Source organism: Onychomys torridus, chromosome 3, assembly GCF_903995425.1.
Source record: "Onychomys torridus chromosome 3, mOncTor1.1, whole genome shotgun sequence".
In the NCBI taxonomy this organism is placed as follows: Eukaryota; Metazoa; Chordata; class Mammalia; order Rodentia; family Cricetidae; genus Onychomys; species Onychomys torridus.
Window position 1 is genome coordinate 107987755 of NC_050445.1, and position 20182 is coordinate 108007936.

The window sequence follows — 20182 nt, forward strand, 5'->3', positions numbered from 1 at the left end:
TAAGAGTTACATATAGATATCCCTCAGAACATCTTGTGGATTTTTCAAGGAGTTTGGGTTCTGAAGATACTCAACAATTCTGTGTGGTCAAAATTTCCCTTAGAAAGTGCTGGAATCTCCCTCAGTGTACAGACTATAGGACTTACCTTGGAAACTTGAACTCTGGGTCAGGGAACACAGGTGCTTATTGGACTCAGCAGGCTGGGGCAGCAGATGTCTGTGTATGTGTGAAGGCCATCCTAGGGCACACATGACCTGTGGGACACATATGGTTCTCAGGATAGGTTAGTCGTGTCTCCCCCTCCAAGCCAGGGTACATGTAACAGGACTCTCTAAGGAAGGGGCCGTATCAGGTTCCCTATTGGGCAAAAGCACCTGGAGTGGGGCAAGTATTTGCAGATCATTTTCCTATTAAGAGGTTAAGATCTAGAATATATAAAGAACTTCTGTGTGTCAACAATAAAACAGAGAGACAATTCGATAACATACAACGGACTTGAGCACATATCTGTGAATGTCACATGTAGTAGTCCCGATTGTAGGAAAAGATGTCCATCCTCATCAGTCATCACAGAATTTCAAAGCAAAACTACAAGGAAAGGGCTAGAGCCATGGCTCAGTGATTAAGAGCACATGCTGCTCTTCCAGAGGACCTAGGTTTGTTTCCTGGTACCCACATCAAGTAGCTCACAACTGCCTAACTCCAGTTCCAGGGAATCCAACGCCCTTTTCTGGCCTCCATGGGTATTGTGTGCATGTATATGCATTATATACACACAATTAAAAATAAAATAAATCTCAAAGAAGAAACATAAAACTACTCCCATTGGGGCACCTACTATTAGAGCAACAGGAAACATTTAGGTTATAAGGAAACTGGAGTCCACTCTCTTTTAGAAGGTGTTAAGGGCAGCTACTTGGAAAATGTGGTGGATTCTTCGAAGTTCAAGTAGAATTACTATATGATTCAGGAAGTCCCATTTCTAGACATAGACCTAAGGTTAGTGAAAGTACAAATGCAAAGACGTCGTTGTTAACACATAGCAGCATTATTCATACATGCTGACGGCTCAGGTGCTCATCGGTAGAGGACCAGATCTAGGGCAGGTTCAGCCCTAAGAAGGAAGGAAGCTCTGATGTGGTGCAGCCCTGAGGAGCCTTGAGGACACTGTGCCAGGTGAACACAAGAGGATAAATGCTGCATGATTCCACTTAGACAACAAGAGACAGAGAATAGTGAATGCCAGAGTAGAGCAGTTAATACTAGACATCTCAGCTTTGCAAGTCAAAGGCCTGAGTGGCAGCTGGTGATGGAACCTGCACAGCTCTGGCCTGTGGCATGCGACTATACATAAGAATATTGAGGTGGGATTTTTTTTCTTAAGACCAGGTCTCACTATTAGTCTCCTCCCTCTGACTGGCCTAGAAGTCACTATGTAGAGCAGGTAGACCTTGAACTCAGATTTGCCTACTGCTTCAGGCTTCAGAGTGTGGGGATTAAAGGTCTTCAGCACCACGACTGCCCCCCACCCTTTTTATTGAGGTGAGAAGTTTATGTATTGTACACTTCATCATAATTCACATTTGTTTTAGTTTGGTTTTCTGTGGCTGGGATAAACACCATCACCAAAAGTAACTTGAGGGAAGGAAAAGGTTACAGACCATTATTGAGGGAATCCAGGGGAGGAACCTGGAAGCAGGAACTGAAGCAGAGACCATAGAGGTGCACTGCTTACTGGCTTGCTCAGCCTGCTTTCTTATACAGCCTGGAACAACTTGCGCAGGAGTGGTACCACTCACAGTGGGCTGGGCCCTCCCACATCAGTAATTAATGAAAAAAATGCCCCCACAGACTTGCTCAACTTGCCCACAGGAGGCAACCTGATGGAGGCAATTCCTTCACTGAATTTCCCTTTCCCAGAGTAACTCATTTGTGTCAAGTTGACAAAAACAAACCAGCATAACATTAATACAAACTTAATTAAAATTTGATGGAACATGGTAACACAGATAACAGCAAGATAAATTGGGAGAGACATTTGGCTGCACACATGCATGCCTATCACTGGTCCCCCTCCTCTGGACACAGCCAGCAGAAAGGCTGGGATGTGCCATCTAAAGATGACCCTACATATGTCCACACTGGTACTGTGTAGCACAGCCCAAATGAGAACGACCTGGAATGTTCACAGTGGCATGAGGAAGTCTTGTTGTACTTCCTCATCCCCATAGCAGAACAGTGTGCAGAAATGTGAGTGAAGGATGCTTGACTGTGAAGACTGAGAACTTTGATGAGGAAGGCAGGCCAGTGCAGCCGGTGATCCCCTCCCTTTTTTATTTAAGCCATAGACATAGCACACTGAGGCTGTTCTGATGGAAGTTGGGAAGGGTTGGAGACCAGAAGGGGGGTGTCTAGGGGAGGCTGAGCTGCTGGTAAGCTCTCTCTTGACCTGGATCCTGGACGCAGGGTGTGTTGAACACATGGGGGAAGATGGGAAATCATTGCCAGTTGTATGTGTACCAGACCTGTGTGTAATGTACATGAATTGTACTTGAATTTGCTTTGTTTGTTTTGTGTTTTGTGATGCTGGTGTTGAAATCTAGAGGGTTCGTGCTAGGTAGCTGTTTTTCCACTGAGCTACAGCTCTAGCCTCTGGAAAATTTAAATGATAACAAAATCGAGTTGTGTATGAAGTCCAGAATGAAAAGGGGCCCTTGGCCTGCCCTGCCTTCCCCTTGAAGAACAAGCTTGTGTTAACTTTTGGTTTTCTTGTGCAGGGAGGCTGCTGCCAGGGCCTGAGCACTGCAGTGGAGTCATGGTGAGAGCTGATGCCCAGGGCTCTACTACCCTCCTTGTGAGCTACACACATGGCCATGTACACTTGGGTGCGAAGATCACTCTTGCTGCCTACCTGCCCCTCAAGGTGAGCTGTACCTGCCTTTAGTCATCTGCCTTGTCCTCCACCTTTTCTTGAGTGTTTCTGGAGGTTAGGTGAGAATGGCCTCTCTCTGTAGATCCTGCACTGTTTTCTGTTTGTTTTTTGCCAACTTGACAACAAGCTAGGGTCATGTGGGAAGAAGGAACCTCAGTTGAGAAAATGCCCCCATCAGAGAGTCACTGGAGTATTATCTTGAGTAATGATGGATATGGGTAGTTTTGGGTTGTATAAAAAGCAGGGTGAGCAAACCAAAGAAAGTTCCTTCATGGCCTCTGCTTTAGCTCCTGAGTCAGGTTCCTGCCTTGAGTTCCTGCTCTGACTTCTTTTCATGATGGATTGATTGGGACGTGTAAGCCAAATAAACCCTTTCCTTCCCAAGTTGCATTTGGTCATGGTGTTTATCACAGCAGCAGAAAGCAGACTAAAACAGATTCCAACTGTTACCATTTGTGCCTGTGGGCAGGCCGTGAGTCCCTTAGAAGCACAGGCACCCTAGTCCGTAAAAACAGATGGGGGCTTTCTGTGCGAGTTTTCTCGTTGCTCACTGGAGACTTTGAGACCCTCATGGTTTTACTGGCCAATTGACCAGTAAATTACTTCAGTGAATGCTGAGAATCTGCAGTGTGCTAGGCACTGTTCTTTACCAAGTACAAAACGGGCCTAGAAACTTGCCCTAGGTGCCTCTACACAGATGAGGAAGATAAAGCCAGGCGTGGTGATGCACACCTGTAAGCCCAGCTCTCAGGTGCCTCAGGCAGGAGGATCTTGAGTTCCTGGCAGCTTGAACCTGGTCTCAGTAATGAGACCCATCTAAAATAAACAAACAAATAAATAAATAGGAAAACAAAAGGAAAGTGAGGAGAGCTCCATGGAGCAAGAAGGGCAGCAAGCTGGCCCTGACCGAGCTGGCCAGGAACACCCGTCTGCAGCTGTGCTTCCTGTGAGAGCTGTCTTTTGCCCCACACTCCATAGCATTCCTCACTGAGGAGCGAGCCTCGAGCGTGCTGGGTGTGGAGGCCAGCTCCCACCTTTTAAAAAGGTTCCTATGAGGAGGAGAGAAGGATAAGAAACTTTTAGATAGCAGAGAGGAGAAAGAAACACAGGATAGCTTCGGGAGGAGCTGGATCAAAACCCAACGGTCCCTTCTGCCTCTTCAAACGGGCTTTTTATAACAATGCCAAAGGGCGGGGCAAATGACTTCTCCCTTTCTAGATCAAAACACACCTTACAGCCAAGTGTAGACCCTTCCAAACACCTGGTAACCACACCTGTGGTCAAATCATCCCCTTATGCAGCCTTCCTGGGTAAAGCAAGCTCAGATTCTCAGACCCTGAGTAAGTTCTCACTAGGAAACCTCTGTGGGTCTCTACAGCTGGGCAAGCACTCAGTCATATCCTCGGACCTTTTTATTTTTAATTTGAGCTGGTTTTGCTATGAAGCCCAGGCTGGATGCAAACTCAAAATCCTCCTACCTCTGCTTCCTGTAGGAGGGATTATAGACTTAGGCCTCCACACTGGCTGGTTTCTGTTTTTTTTAAAGCAGTGTGGGGTTGGGGTAGGGAGGAGCTGAAGAGATAGTTCCATAGTTAAAGCGGAGCTGGAGAGATGGCTTGGTGGTTAAAGCACTGGATGCTCCTCCAGAGGACCCAGGTTCAATTTCTAGCATCCACATTGTGGCTCACAGCTACCTCTAACTCCAGTCCCAGGGCATCAGAACCTTCCTTGTCCTCTGTGGACACGTGGTACATAGATAGACATGCAGGTAAAATACTCATAGACTATAATGATAATAGTAGCAGTGTGATGGATGTGAATGTATATGTTCAGTATTATGTCTTGCATTCAATATTTGGTTAGTACTGTGTTGGGACCTATGCAAGGTGCCATCATGTCTCCCAAACACCCTCTTTGTGGATATCAGTGTAATGCTGGCTCCTAGCTGTGAGAAATGAACATGAAGAACATGTTTTTGATCATGAAGTTGTTTCTTTCTCATTTAGTCTGTGTTAGGATAGAGCCCAGGTGGGAATTTCCAGGGGTTTTGTTGGTTGTTGTTGTTGTTGTTTTGTTTTATTTTGTTTTTGTTTGTTTTTTGACAAGGTCTCTTTATGTAACCCTGGCTGGCACATGACCAAGCTGGCTCATAGAAACCCACATGTCTCTGCCCCTGTCTCCTGAATACTGGAATTAGATTATGCACCACCATGCTCAGCATTCCAGTGTACTCCATGCTCCAGTGAGGACCCAGTTCTTTCCAAAACCCCTAATTCATGGCAACCCTGTGCATACTGTCCACGTGGAGACTGAATTTCAAAGACGACACAGAGTTTGCCTGGCAGTCCACCCAAGCAGGATGAGGACCTGAGTTCTGGATGCCCAGCATTGCCTGGTCACCTCCTCCCAGAGCAATGCTAAGCCTTCTCCTTCTTTCTCCAGGCTGTGGATCCCTCCTCTGTTGCTGTGATAACCCTGGGCTCCTCAAAGGAGATGCTGTTTGAAGGAGGCCCCAGGCCGTGGGTCCTGGAACCTTCCAAATTCTTTCGGAATGTCACTTCTGAAGACACAGGCAGCATCAGCCTGGCTCTCTTGGGTCCTCCAGCCTCCCGAAATTACCAGCAGCACTGGGTCCTTGTGACCTGCCAGGCCTTAGGTGAACAGGTGAGTGGACAGCTGCCCTCGGTCCCACCTTGCCTACTGAGAGAGGTAGAAAATCTACTGTTCTCAGAAAGCCCTGAATGTGTTGTTCCTGTTGTCTCCATCTTACTGACCAGACGATTCAAGGCTCAGTGAAGCGGCCTGCTGGATTCCACAGCACACATCAGCTTTCCTAAAGCCAGCCTGTAGGTGGCCTCCTCTTTCTCAGGGGTATAAATGAGTAGAAGGAGAAGGTTTGAGACCGGGAATCACAAAGCCCCATGTTTCAGGGCTGGGCTGCTGTCAAAAGGATTGAGACCATTGACCTGGGTTTGGTTATACCAACTTGTTCTTTCAGGAAGGGGTGGATATGCCAGTGCCTGTGTGTGTGATCTTGGTTATTTTGGTTATTTTGAGATAGAGTCTCTCTATTCGACCAACGCTAGCTTCATTGAAACTCACTATATAGTTAATGTAGCACAGGCTGATCTTAAACTCATCTTGCTTCAGCCTTCCAAGTGGTGGGATTACAGGCATAAGTTATTATGCCCAGCTACAGTGTTTTTAGGGTTTGGCTTTTGGCTTTGTTTTTAGTGCTGAAGACCAAAGATACTGAAAGGTTAAGCAGACTGAACCAAGTGTGCCATGTCCTGAGTTCCCATGGGGCCTGCTTGGCTGGGGGCAGCACCCTTTTCCTCAGGCCAGGCCAAGGCCTTGAGCTCTTCTGGCTTCTGACAGTCTCTTTCTGGGAGGCCTCAGATAGGAACAGAAAGTAGGCAGAACCATGAACCGAAAAGTGAGAGCTGATTCCTGCATGTCTACAAGTAAAAGGAGTACAGATTCAGTTGAAGATGTACACAGACCCCCTGGCAAAGGTGTCTTCAGCAGTCCAAAGCTGGCTGCTATGGTCAAAGGAGTGCATGGGAAAAGGCCCCACTAGAGGTGCTAGTAGAAGTATAGGACAATATTAAGAACAAGAAATGCATGCTACCAAATCAATAGGAAGACTAAGGGTAGCAATGAATTATCTCAGCTAAGCTAGGTCACTGGGGTTCTGCCCTGGCCTGCAGAAGTTGGGCTCTAAGCAAGGTCTGATCTAAGGCCTTCCACATGTTCAGGCCTCTGGACTTCACTTGTGTCATGGGCAGACAGCCTGCTAAGTCAGGAGGCACCTCCCTCCTCCCACCTCATGGCCAGGAAAGATGAGGGGCTGCTGGAACAAACTGGTGTCCTCAGCAGTTGTCTGTCTCTGAGGAGGCTGGGAATGCTCCTTCAGGTGCAGCTTTAGCTGTGTTGAATGTAAAACCAGGGGCTGAACTTGACTCCAGAGGCCCCATTCTAGCAGCAAAAAAGACCTTTCAGCTCCTCCCCTGTCCTGTCCATGTAGGTGGTGAGTGTAGTCTCTCTCCTCTGGCTCAGAGGAGCAAGCAGGCATGGAGTGGGGTGGTTCTGCCTGTGGCTCTGTCCTCTCCCCTGGGCGTTGTCCTGCATGGTCCCTTTTCTAACCCATCCCTCCACAATTAAGATCCCCTACCCTTCAGTGTGCAAATTCCCACATCTGTGCCTCACCTTGATGGGTTGAAGTCAGCGCAGATTCCTCTTTCAAATATCCAGGACCTTGTGGATATGCAGATTCAGCTGTGGGTTTTTCCTGGTGTCCTGGGGAGCCACAAGGTATCCCCTGATCTGCCTCTTTGAGATGTTTGTAGATGGTACCTGGGGCATAGGCATCATCACACGTCCTATAGAAGTTAAGTCCCAGCTCAAAGAGGAGGGGACCTCGTTCAGGTGTCTGACTGTCCCTCCTGCTCCTCTAGGTCATCGCCCTGTCTGTGGGGAACCAGCCCAGCCTCTCTAATCCCTTCCCCGCCGTGGAGCCCACTGTGGTGAAGTCTGTCTGTGCCCCGCCTTCCAGACTCACCCTCATGCCTGTCTATGCCCTCCCGCAGCTGGATCTATCCTGCCCACTGCTGCAGCAGAATAAGCAGGTGGTGAGTATGACCACTCTTGGGGAGGGAGAAGACAGGCAAGAGGACCTTGACCCACTGCACCCATGGTCTTGAGTGTTCTGATACCTGGATCTCAACAGCTAGAGCTGTGCAGGGTGTTTCCATTTGCACTTTGCACAGAGGAGTCTAGAGCCTGCAGAAGTGAGAGACTTTCCAAGGTTCATTTGCATAGATGGTTCCTGGCTTACAGAGACTTAGCTTCTGATTTGCTAATTTATAGAGGTGGGAAGGTGACAAACACTTGTCATACTTGGAGTTTTGGTCTTTTCCCAGGTTAGTAACAGGTAGCCCATCTTCCCTTAATGCTATGAGGTGTGAACCAGTCACAGCCCCACAGTCAGCTTTACCACCACAGGGGGAAACTGATGCTCTGTGGAGTCCTGGAGTCCATATATAGCTCATGGGACACTCAGTCTCATGTTGGAGTGAAGTCTTTGGGTTGGGCCATCTCCCCAACTGTTGGCTCAGGTCAGTGTTGGAGCTGGGTCAGGGTATGTGAGTAGAGCGGCACAATAGACTGTCTATAGAATGATGTGTTAACTCATGATGGGGTCATTGGGATGTGACCTCACCCTAAGTCCAGGAGCTTCTGCAGTGGTCATGTAAGATGCAACCCCTCCCCACCCCACTTTCTGATTCCAGATTCACTGTTGCCCTCTGCTGGGCACCTGAGGGGCTGTCAAGTCCTTCTGTGAAGTGTTCTGTGGTTTCAGCTGTTCAGGTGGGGTGTTGTCTCTGGGTAGAGAGGGTGTGGTCAGAGTGGGATTGGGAACTGTAAGGAAAGGGGGCATCTGCAGTATTGAATTGTATGGGGCAGGACATCCCAAAGTGTCAAGAGGGGAAGAAAGTCCATGAACCTTTCAAACAGCAGCTATGGGGGTAAAACCTACTGGTTGGCTTCCCCAGAAGCTGGGGCTGGGCAGTCCTCATAGCCCAGGGCCTGAGTGCATCCTGCTCAGGGATTAGTGATAAGCTAGTTCAGCCCTGCTTGGAGGAAGGAAATCATAGTTTCCTCATCCCTCCAGCAGGTTCTCCTGGCTCTTAGCATCCAAGTTCTAGAATAACAGAGTGTTGAGGAGGGTGAGGAGCCACTGGAAGACAGGAGGTCCTCTGTAGAAATACCACAGAGAGGTTAGCTGAGAGGAGCCAGTGATTTCAGAGGCAGGAAGAAGAGCAGGATAAGGAGATGCCAGCCTAGGGGAGCCAAGTGGAAGGCCCCAGGGAGGTAAGACAGCAAGAGCAAGGACTCTGAGGACAGGTCATGGTCTCTAGTATCCCTCCTGTCCACATGGTGACCAGAACAGTCCTGTGTGCTTGGAACCTTTACCTCTTAGCCTCATTTCCTCTGACACCATGGCCATCATTGAGGTAGGCAGAGTTGAAAATGCAGAACCAGCTTTATCTCCAAACATAGCAATTCCTCCTGTGGCCCCCAGGGTCTGTTTCCCTGAAGTGATGATCTCAGAGTAGGTACTACTCATCTCTGGGTACCCAGGCCTCCTCCACACCTGTATGAACTCTGATACTAAGTGTGTCCACGGCCTTTGCTGCTGTGGGGCAGGTGCTGTGAGAACTGGGTCCCTGGTGAGTGAAGGAGAGCTTTGCCTTTGATCCAAACCCTTCTGTTGAAAGCTTGATTTGCACAGCTGTAATATCTGGGGCTTGAGGACCAGCCTTCATCTCTCCTATTGGAGTCAAGCACAGCTGTTTCCCCTGCTGCTGTGGGGTGGTTCTGTCTTTTCTGGCCCTTGCTCATTATTGGAGCTAAGAATGAACACTCCACAGACCTGCACTTATCTCTCCCACTGGCTTCACTTGGGCTGGTAAGGGTGGTGTAGAGTAAGATTTATAGCTTCTGTATACTCTCCGCCGACCCCACAGGGATCCTGTAGAATATGTACCTTGCTTATTCTTATCAAGATAGGGGGTGTTACAGGCTCAGAGCCTGAAAGTGGCTTAGCCCCAGTGTCTGCTGCAGAGTGAATGATTGTCTTTTTCTGGCCTCTGAATGAGCTGTTCAGGAGAAGACTTCTCCATCTTAACTTAGAGATCTGTTGAGATGAAATCTTGAACTCGCTACCTGCTCCAGGCTTTTTAAAAGCTTTTTGTTGACATATTATTGCATATTTATGGGGTGTACTGTGATTAATTCCATACTTGCATGTAGTGTGGGCCATCAAATCAGGATGGGGAGGTCTCTCTCTCAAACACTGATGGTTCCATTGTGTTGGGAAGCTTCAGAGTGTTCCGTTGCTGTTCTTTATATAATATATTATTCTGGTATTTAGTTGCCTCTCTGCGCTACAGAACCCCAAAGCTTACTGCTCCCTGTGTTCAGCATTTGCTTCCTATCCTCCTTCTGCCCCTCCCCTCCAGCCTCTAGTGACACCCCGTCCTGTGCTTTACTCTGCTTCTGTATCGTTTTAGCTACCACACATGTGTGAGAGTCCACATCACCCCCTCTCTCTTCCTCTCTCTGCCTGGTTTGCCTGCAAGTTTTACCTTTTAGTTCACATCTGTTTTGTGTAGTTGTTCTTGGTGGAGGTGACAACATTGTGCTAAGTTTGGATCTTCAGGAAACATCTGCCTGCTGGGTCCCCTGCCAGAGGTAAAGAGCCAGAGTCAGTGCACAAGTTCTACTATGAGCCCAGCACGAGGGAACATGGGGCTGGGTTCAAGCCCCACCTTCTGTGGGAACCAACCCTTGATGGTGATAGAGGCCAATGCTGGGGATTATGTGACTGGATGCAGAGTCCAGAGAGTAGCCATTATACATTAGTCTGTGTTTTTTGCTTAAACCCACCTGTGGCTTCCAATTGAGCCTGGTGAGAAAGCTGAGTCCCTTCCATGGCCTTTGGGGCCCTGTGTCCCTGGACCTGGCTGCTTTCACCTCTGTGCCTTTCATACTTGAATGTGGTCTTCTTCCCTCTACCTCTGTCAGTGCTTGGGGCTTAGGTAGGCTGAGCCCTGGGGCTTGTAGCTTCCCCATTCCTAGCCCCAGCCTCCCTCATTTCTTCATCAAGATTCTCCTTTGTTTTTGGCTTCACTTAAAGATGCAGCTGCCTCAGCACACCCGATTGCCCCTCCCACTTCTCTCACTTCCAAATACCCACAGTGACCTATCACTATACTATTTGCCTAGATTAGTCTCTTGCTGGCTCCTACCAAGAACTCAGCAAACATCTTTGGGCAAGTGAGCAAACTCAGGAGCATGCTGTCCCTGAGTCTCTACGAGGTACCCTCATGTAGACTGAGGGATGCTAAGACAGCAAGGGCATGGGGGGTGGGTGCCTACCTGGAGAGCAGGGGCCTTCATGTTGGGCAGTCTGTGCTGCTGAGCTGTAGCAGAGCAAAACCAAATCAGATCTAGATGTGTCTCCCCTGTCTTTAAGCATTGGTGAGGAGCTGAACATGGTGTTTCTGGTCTGTCTGCAGCCAGACTGGGTGAGTGCAGAGCTGCCTCTGGTTGAAGTGGTGTGACTGTGGAGCTTGACTCAGAATGGACTATGTGTTGTTGGTGTCAGCAAGAAGTAATGGGCCCTGGACACAGAACTGCCATGTGATCCATCAGTCCTTGCGTTCCCGAGCCATGAGCTGGCCATTCAGGCATGGCCCCTGCGATTTATGGTCTCATTAGAGGACCTTGAAGAAGATATATCCCCAAGGTGCATCTGGGTGCAGTATCAATTTAACTTTATAGCTCTCCAAATCCAGAGGCCACCTAGGATGTGTTTGCAGAGTAAATTATTGGCAAGGTGAGACACCAGAGTGGAGTCAACCAGCAGGAATGACAGATTGCAGGCAGACCAGTTCCTCTTCTTACCAAGATTGGGCGCCACTTGCATGCCAGGGGACTAATTAGTCCATGATTGAGTTGAGCTGGTGCCTAAGGAGAAACCAATGTCATAGGAAGTCCTTGGAGAATCTGACCTGCCATGTTCTACCCTAAACCTGTGAGACTGAGCAAGTAAAGTGTCTGAGCCACAGCCTTCCATTCTGTAAAGTGGGAAAGTTGCAGTCAGCCTGCAGGCATGCTTGCATAGAAAAGCACTGATTTTCTACCAGAGGTTGAACTGAGAGAAGGGGTGAAGTACCTGGGGACAGACCTCTATGGTTCCTGCCCACACTTACAACTCCCCAGCTTGTGTCCTGCCCAGTCGTTAAACCCTTGGTGTGCCCAGGTCATGAGCTGAGGTGCTACCACGAAGGACACTATAGATGGCAGCATGCTTGCCCAAGTGTTGTCTGGAACCAGGAACAAGAAGTTGGAGAGGGATCCTGGAGGTAGAGACAGGGAGCTTGGTGGCTACATCATCAGGATGTGCTTTGCTGTGCCGCAGTAACAACCCCCAACCCCATAGCTTCACATCTTAACTACGCAGTGTAAGCTCAGCTCTTGCCCATGTGGTGCATGAGTCTCAGGTTGTCCATCACTAGGAGCCATTGTGCAGAAAAAGAGAGTATACTTAGGCCTTAGAGGTCCCCTCCAGAACTGTCACAAATCATGTGTCATATCTCACTCTCCAGACTCAGTGATAGTTACCCTTAGGAGAGAGAGGACAGTTCTTCCAATGGATTAGATCATTGGTAAATGGTAAACTATGCTAAAGCCCACCCCATTTAGTGTGAATTACAATGTGAATTTGTCTCTCAAATAACCACACAGGATTCATATTTAAAAGAATGTCCCAGAACTGGTGAGATGGCTCAATGGTTAAGAGTACTTCTTATAGAGGACTGGGTTCAGTTCCCAGCACCCACATGGTTCACAACCATCCATAACTCCAGTTCCAAGGGATCTAATGCCCTCTTCTGGCCTCTGCAGGCATGAGGGGTACATATGTACATGCAGATAAACTCATACACATAAAATTAAATCTGAAAATTTTTTGGTTTTTCAAGACAGGGTTTCTCTGTGTAGCTTTGCGCCTTTCCTGGAACTCACTTGGTAGCCCAGGCTGGCCTCGAACTCACAGAGATCCGCCTGGCTCTGCCTCCCGAATGCTGGGATTAAAGGTGCGCACCACCACCGCTTGGCAAATTTTTCATTTTTTAAAAGAAAGTCCCAACAAATTGATTCTGCTTCCTACCCTGACTGAAGAAGCCAAGGATGGAGACCTTTGTGCCTTCCTGGGTAGGAAGAGCTGGAACCAAGGGTCAATCCAGGCTTGGGGCTGCCTCTGCTTGGCTGCCTCCTTGCTGTACACCCTCTGTGCCATTTAGTTAGGTAAAAAGGGAGTCATTATCCCTCATGGAGAAGCAGGAGCCATTTTGGACAGGGCTTTGGGGCACCTTAGTGGTAACATTCCTGAGCATTGGTTTGCAGTTCATCCCCACCCCTTCATCAGGACCATCTGAGCCCATAAGGGAAACAGCTGGCTTCATGGAATTACCTGTGGCAGAGAGTACTGGATGTGCCCACAGCATCTGATCTCTGTTTCTTTTAGGTTCCAGTATCCAGTCACCGAAACCCCCTGTTAGACTTGGGTGCCTATGACCAACAGGGCCGGCGATTTGATAACTTCAGCTCTCTGAGCATCCAGTGGGAATCCTCCCGGCCGTTGCTGGCGAGCACCAAGCCTGACCAGCCCATGCAGCTGGTATCCCATGATGATGGGAAAGGCCAAAAGAAGCTACATGGTGAGCCATGTCTTGAGCCAGAGGGTGGAGGAGCCCTGGACACCATGAAAGTCCTGCACTGCTCATGCCTAGGACCTCAGGTGTCTGCGGCGTCCCTTCATTTAGGACTAAAGCATGGAATGTAGAGAGAGCTCATCTTCCACCCCACCCCCTTTTTTTGAAAGAGAGTCTCATTGTAGCTTTGGCTGGCCTAACTATGAAGACCAGGCTGGTCTCCAACTCTCAGAGATCCACCTGCCTTTGCCCCTTGCTGGGATTAAAGGCATGTGTCACAACACCTGGCTACTGTGTTGTTTTGTTTGTTTGTTTGTTTGTTTGTTTGTTTTTTGTTTTGAGACAAGATCTTCTTCTGCAGTCAAGCTGGCCTCAAACTTGAGATTTTGAGTGCTGGGATCCCAGGCCTGCACCAGTACACCCAGCTTCACTTTGTTCCTTTAATCCCATATAGGCATGTGAGATAGGAACTTGGGGCTCAGGATCCAGAGCAGAAAGGTCTCCTGTCCTAGGTCCCTTGGCCATGCTGTGACAGTGACAAGCTTCCTCCGCAGCCCATTGTTGAGCCTGTCTTCTCAGCTTACCTCAGCAACTCTGTTCTTGGCCTGTTAACCCTTACAGGACTAAAAGCCTCAGCAAACTCAGTTACCTGTTTTTTTAAACTTGAAACTGAATTGGCAGCAGGATGTGGCCCCAAGGTAACCAACATTTGTTTCCCCTCTGTGCCCTCAGGTTTGCAGGCAGTTTCGGTTCATGAGGCCTCAGGAACCACAGCCATCTCTGCCATGGTGACTGACTACCAGCAGTCACACCTGAACGCAGCCAGAGTGAAGCAACCGGTATGTCCCAGAGGACACGAGTGGATGGGACCATGGGCAACACCAGGCTGTCTCCTGTTTCTTGTAGATTCTGTCTGGTGTGACCTCCCTTGCTAGGGATCAGTACCTGATTGATTCTTCTCCTCTCCCCAGCATTTCTTAAGGGCTTCAAGCAGATATGCTGCTTCTGGGGGACCAGTAGGTACATATGAGGAATTGGAAGGGTCCCCCAAGAATGGTCCTGCCTGGATGATACCCACCCTCTCAGGCCACCCCATAAGCTGCTACTGAAATGGTGTGGAGGCAGTAGATACCCAAGGGCAGGCGAAGTAGGGGCTTGCATCCTAAGGAGCCCAGATGTTAAGACAAGGAAGCTTCCTCTGAGAGAAAGCTGTTCCCATTTGCAAGGGGGTGGCCTGCTGGAGGCAGATGTTCACCTATCCCTGTCCTAAATGTCTTCATGCATTCCATTCTTACCTCTTCTAGGAACTACTAGTTTTTGAATGGCCTCACTGGGCTCCCCACTGGAGCCTCACAGCCCACAGATGCCCTTTTAAGACCTTCACATATGCTTCTGACCTCTCAGGGGCTCTACCTCTCAGCCCTCCCCTGGGTACTGACACTGCTTGAAGCTTCTGTTCCTGGAATGAGGCCACTCCCTGGAGCATCTAGCCCTGCTCTTCTCGGAGGTAGCTGTCTGACAGTGTTGGCCTTTCTTTTTCAGCATGACCCTCTAGTGCCTGTGTCAGCCTCCATCGAGCTTATTCTTGTAGAGGATGTGAGGGTCAGTCCGGAGGAAGTGACCATCTATAACCACCCTGGTGTCCAGGTATGGCCCTTTGCCCCCACCACCCTTCCAAGCAAGGCACCCTGCACTCTGCCACCCAGCCTGATCTCTTCCATCCCCACATCTTCCTCCAGGTAGAACTCCACATCACAGAAGGCTCTGGCTACTTCTTCCTCAACACAAGCACTCCGGACATCATCAAGGTGGCCTACCAGGACACTCGGGGCGTGGCTATGGTAAGCTTGAGCATCAGGATCCCAGCTGTCTAGTCAGGTTGACAAATTATTTCAGAAAGCAGGCACTTAATAACACCCACCTTGTACTGAGCAGGGCCTTGAGATTCTGAGTCGCTCTGAAGTCTGTCGTTACCGTGCCACCTCTGCACTTTCTCTTCTGTGTCTACGATTACTCGTACTGTTAATTACCTAATTCTTTCCTTTCGATCTTCCGATTCATCTTTTACTTATTCTTTTATTACATAAATGGCTTTATGATAACCCTAAGAAACCCATTTTAAAGCTCCACTCTCCACTCTCTCCTACCTCTCCATAGTGCCCACTTCACACTCTTCCACGCTTACAGACAAGAACCTGGTTGGACCTCTGGTTTCCTCGTGCCCCGAGTTGCTTTTTTTCTTATGGTGTAGTCTGCAGTTAGCTTGTACTTTTAGCCCTTCTTTTATTATACAGGATCTGAGTTCTTTAAGCACTTTTTCTTTTTAATGATTTAGTTTTATACATATGAGCATTTGCCTTCTTGCGTGTATGTGTACCAAGTACATGCAGTGCCCTCAGAGGCCATCAGAGGATGCTAGATCACCTGGAACTGAGGTTAGAGCTGGTTATGAAAGGCTATGTGGGTATTGGGAACCAAATCCAGATCTTCTGGAAGGGCAGCCAGCCCATGTTGTTAACCGCTGAACCATCTCTCCAGCCCCTAAACCTTCTTTTCTTAATAGAGCCAAAGAGTGCAAACGAAGAACTGCCCTAAATGTCTGACTTGTGTCTGACAGGGTATTTATCAGTTATTAAATGGAAAGTTCCTCCTGAAAAGAAGTCCAGAATGATACCCACCACACAGTGTCCACACTTACCAGCTAGGGCATTGCTGCCAGGCAGCTCTGAACCCAAAATTTGCTTCCTCTGTTGAAAGTATACTTGCCTCATTCCCAAAGAGTCACAGCTCCCCTGGACTCTGAGGTTGCCCACGCTGACATGGTCCTGGAAAGGAGGGGTGTGGCTTCAACTCAGGAAGTCTGGCTGACGGGCTGTCTGTGATTCTCCAGGCCCTTACTTTTGGCCTTGCCTTGCTCCTGCACCTGAACCCTTGAAGGTTAGCCATAGCACAGGGGGCACCTGCATTCCTGGGAGGGCCATGACCCAGGCAGTGACCTAAGCCTAGCACCTGTTTTCAGAAACACTGGAGCATGTTGCCCATTCCTACTCAGGAGTTGGTGGCATAGCTCCAACCATGTACTGGTGTTTGTGGGTTTAACTCCCCATATTCGTTTCCCCTGGTTTTTGCCTCCACCAGCTATCTTAGCCTAGAGATCACAAAGTTACTGGCCCTAAGCTGGACAGGTGTAAAGTGAGAGGAACAACTGAGTGTGAGGAGTATGCCTAGAAGTGTTGGACTCAAGGGTTAACTGTGATGCTGGATATCAGGAGATGGTGGGTACAAAGGGAAACCAGAGGGCATGAGCCTTGCCGGGGGTCAGGGAGGGTTGGCAATGTGTGTCTCTATTGATTCCTTTGCTCCTGGTACTAAAGGGTGATCCCCCTAAATCGCATAAACTTCATGGACTGTGTGGAGGTTCTTAGTAGATTCACAGATGTGAGCAGCCATCACCACCATCATGCTTAGAGTGTTTGCATGCCTGGAAAGGAAACCCTTTAGCCACCTGTCACCTTTGAGTTCTTCCAAACTCATGCCCTGTCCCAGCTTTCAGTGACTACTAATTTATTGCCTAACTCTATAGATTTTCCCATTCTGCAGTTCAAGTGAATGGAATCACGAAGCATGTGGCGTTTGCCTAGCATGTTTCTATGTTGTAAAATGTTTCAGAAGCTCATTCCTTTTTATGGCTGAGTATGGCTGTGCCACCTTTCGTTTGTTCATTCATCTATTAGTTGATATTTGGGGGCTTCTATTTTTTTTCCCTTCAAAACCAGGACTTCATATAGCCCAGGCTGGCCTAGAGCTCAGTATGTAGCTAAGGATGTCCCTTAGCGAAGGATAATTGACCTTCGGCTATTCTTACCCCTCTACTTCTGGGATTGTAGGTGTGCACCACCACACCTATTTTTGTGTGGTGCTGGGACTCCAACCTGGTGCTTCCTGTGTGCCAGGTGGACACTCTACCACATAAGCTATATTCCCAGCACTGGTTTCTGTCTTTACTATTGAGAATAATGCTGCTGTGAATGTTTGTGTACAGGAGAATTTTTTGAAAGATTTTTTTATATGTACAAATGTTTGTCTGCATGTATGTAATATACAACATGTACATGCCTGGAGGCCAGAGGAGGGTATCAAATCCGCTGGAACTTGAGTTATAGATGATTGTGATCTGCCATGTGGGTTCTGGCATCTGAAAACAGTTCTAGAAGGGTAGTCAGTGCTCTTAACTGCTGAGCCATCTCTCCAGCCTTGTGTGTTTTTTGTGTAGATACATCTTTCATCTCTGTTTACGTGCCCAGGAATGGGAACTCTGCATATAATGTTTTGAGGAATCACTGACTGTTTCCCATGTTCCATCCTACCAGCACTAGATGAGAGTGCCTGTTTCTCCTCATCCTTGTCAACATTTGTAATTATCAGACCTTGATAGTCCAGCCACTCTAGTAGGCACAGGTGATTTTTCCTTGTGAGGCAGATTTGTAGTCCCTGATGAGTGAAGTCATTCAGCTTATCTTTGTGTTTTATTCTTGTGTCTTCTTGGACAAATGTCCATTTAGATCCTTTGCTTGTTACTCTTTTTTTGTTAAGTTATAGAATACCGTATTATATTCTAGATAAAAGTCATTCCTGAGATGTGATATGCACATACTTTTCATTCAGGCTTGTCCTTTTGCTTTCTTGGTAGCTTGCTTTCAAGCTTATGTTTTTAATATTGGTTAAAATAAAAATAATAAAATAAATAAAAATTTTAAATGTTGGTTCAGTATAATATCTCTTTAAACTTTTTAAAATTACATTTATTTATATGTTTATTTTGTTGGGGGTGGGTGAGCATGCATGCCACTGCATTCATGTGGAGGACAGAGAGCAGCTTTCAGGAGTTGGTTCTGTTTCCACCATGTAGGTTGTGGGGATTGAACTCAGGTTATGAGCCTTGGCCATGAGCAGTCTTGCTAGGCTTCCTTCTGTGTTCCTGTGTTTCCTGTCACCCTGACTCCATTGCAAATGGAGCTCCTGAAGATTTGCCCTGTTGTCTTCTGCACTTTGTCTACACTGAGTGTGTGGTGGGAACCCAGGACCTTTCTGGTGTGTGTGGCTGTCCATCTGTCCTAGCAGTAGCCATTGCTCTCTTTTGTCTGCACTGGATGATTTTGGCGTTGATGTCAAAAGCCAGTAGATCAGAGACAGGAGCTTAGTTCCGAGGCCCCAGCTCTGCGTCAGCTTTGTGTTGACCTGTGTGTCTTTACTTGTGTCTGTCACAGTGTAGATCACCATTGCTTCAGAGCAAGTGTGACCATCCGTAAGTGTGAGTCTTCTGGCTCTTTCAAGTCTACTTTGACTGTTTTGGATCCCTTAGAGTTAAATATAAATTATAGAGTCAACTTGTCAACTTACTCGTGAAGCCAGTGAGAGTTTTGCCAGGACTTAGGTTGGCCCCTTAACCGTATTCACAGTCTCTGTCCATGAATGTGAAGTGTTGCCCTGGTACCTGTGCCTGCTTTGATGTCTTTTAGTAGTGTTTCCAGTTGAGAGTGTTAAGTTTTATACTAGTTTTGCTGATTTTATTTTTAAGTATCCTTTTTCATGGTAATAGTTGTAAATGGAATTGTTTTCTTAAGCTTTATTTTTCTAACGTGGCTTATTTCTGCATGTTGGTCTCATAATCATGGTAATAATTGTAAATGGAATTGTTTTCTTAAATTTTATTTTTCTAACATGTGGCTTATTTCTGCATATTGGTTTCATATTGTGTAACCTTGCTGAACTCTTAGGAATTTTTAGTGAATTCCCTAGGTTTATTTTTTTTGTGGGTGTGTGTGTGTGTGTGTGTGTGTGTGTGTGTGTGTGTGTGAGAGAGAGAGAGAGAGAGAGAGAGAGAGAGAGAGAGATGATGATGATGATGATGATAATGATGATGATGATGATGATGTCATGTGTGAATATGGGTAGTTTGACTCCTTCCCTTCGAATTTGGAAGTTTTAATTTCTTTTTCTTGCCATATTGTCCTGGCTACAGTCTCTAGTACAATGTTGAATAGAAGTGATGACAATAGCCACCATTGTCTTACTCTAGATTGTGAGGAGAAAGCTTGCATCCTTCCACCACTAAGCACCATGTGGGCATTTTATAGATGCCCCAGATGGGGTAGTGTCCCGGGACTTCTAGGCTAGACTGAAAGTGTATATTTTTAAGTGTGTTTGTGAGGATAAGGACAGCTAACATTCCTCACCCCTCCTTGCCTCTGCTAGCGTAGGTGCAGATTGGGCCTCCAGAAGAAAACAGATTCAGTCTCTCCAAGGTTTTGTCTGATTCTTAGAGCTTCCAGAAGGCAGTGAATGGGCATCTTTCTGATGCTGCCTGCTCTGCCCCGCTCAGGACTTCCCTCTCCACTTGTGAGAGAAGGGTACAGTAGGGTATTAGACAGTGGTACTGTTCCCATGACCAGATAGTAAACCTCTGCTTCCACAATGTAGGTCATCTTTGAGAATGCCCTTAAAGGAGTGTGGTCACAGACACATTGAAATTGTCATAGGCCTTTCTGCTGCCAGACTAAATGACACTGGACTTGGAGCAGATGCCCACTACATCTCCTTTCTCTTCCATGATTGGTGAGGCAAAGACTAGCTCTTGTACAAAGGCCTTCATAGACACATAGATGGTTGGTAGTGCAGGCCACTGCAGAGGTAGGAGAAATCCAGCACTTCAGTGACCAGTAGGCTAAGGAACCTAAGGACATGCTTATGAGTAAGGATGCATGTGGTGCTGCCTGATTCAGGTTCATAACCAGCCATCTCTGCATCTTGTTTAGGTTAATGAAGAGACAGTGGCAGAGAAGCCAGGTGAGAGATGAAGAAAGGTGGCTGAGGGGAGTGCTAGGGATGCACCTCACTCCAGATTCCTACCTGTGTTCTAGCTCGGCTCTGTGCAAGGCTGACTTACATAAATGCTGGTGAGATTAG

At 47.6% G+C, this 20182-nt stretch overlaps 1 protein-coding gene across 1 annotated transcript in view; it reads left to right on the forward strand.

The window, feature by feature from the left end:
• Nup210 (nucleoporin 210) overlaps nt 1-20182 on the forward strand; it is a 99093-nt gene that overhangs the window by 43377 nt on the left and 35534 nt on the right. Inside the window, exons 14-20 of the mRNA XM_036181791.1 lie at nt 2779-2924; nt 5376-5597; nt 7391-7564; nt 13030-13222; nt 13949-14055; nt 14759-14863; nt 14956-15057. Of these exons, the coding sequence (XP_036037684.1) occupies nt 2779-2924; nt 5376-5597; nt 7391-7564; nt 13030-13222; nt 13949-14055; nt 14759-14863; nt 14956-15057 (1049 nt within the window). The remainder of the gene's footprint in view (nt 1-2778; nt 2925-5375; nt 5598-7390; nt 7565-13029; nt 13223-13948; nt 14056-14758; nt 14864-14955; nt 15058-20182) is intronic.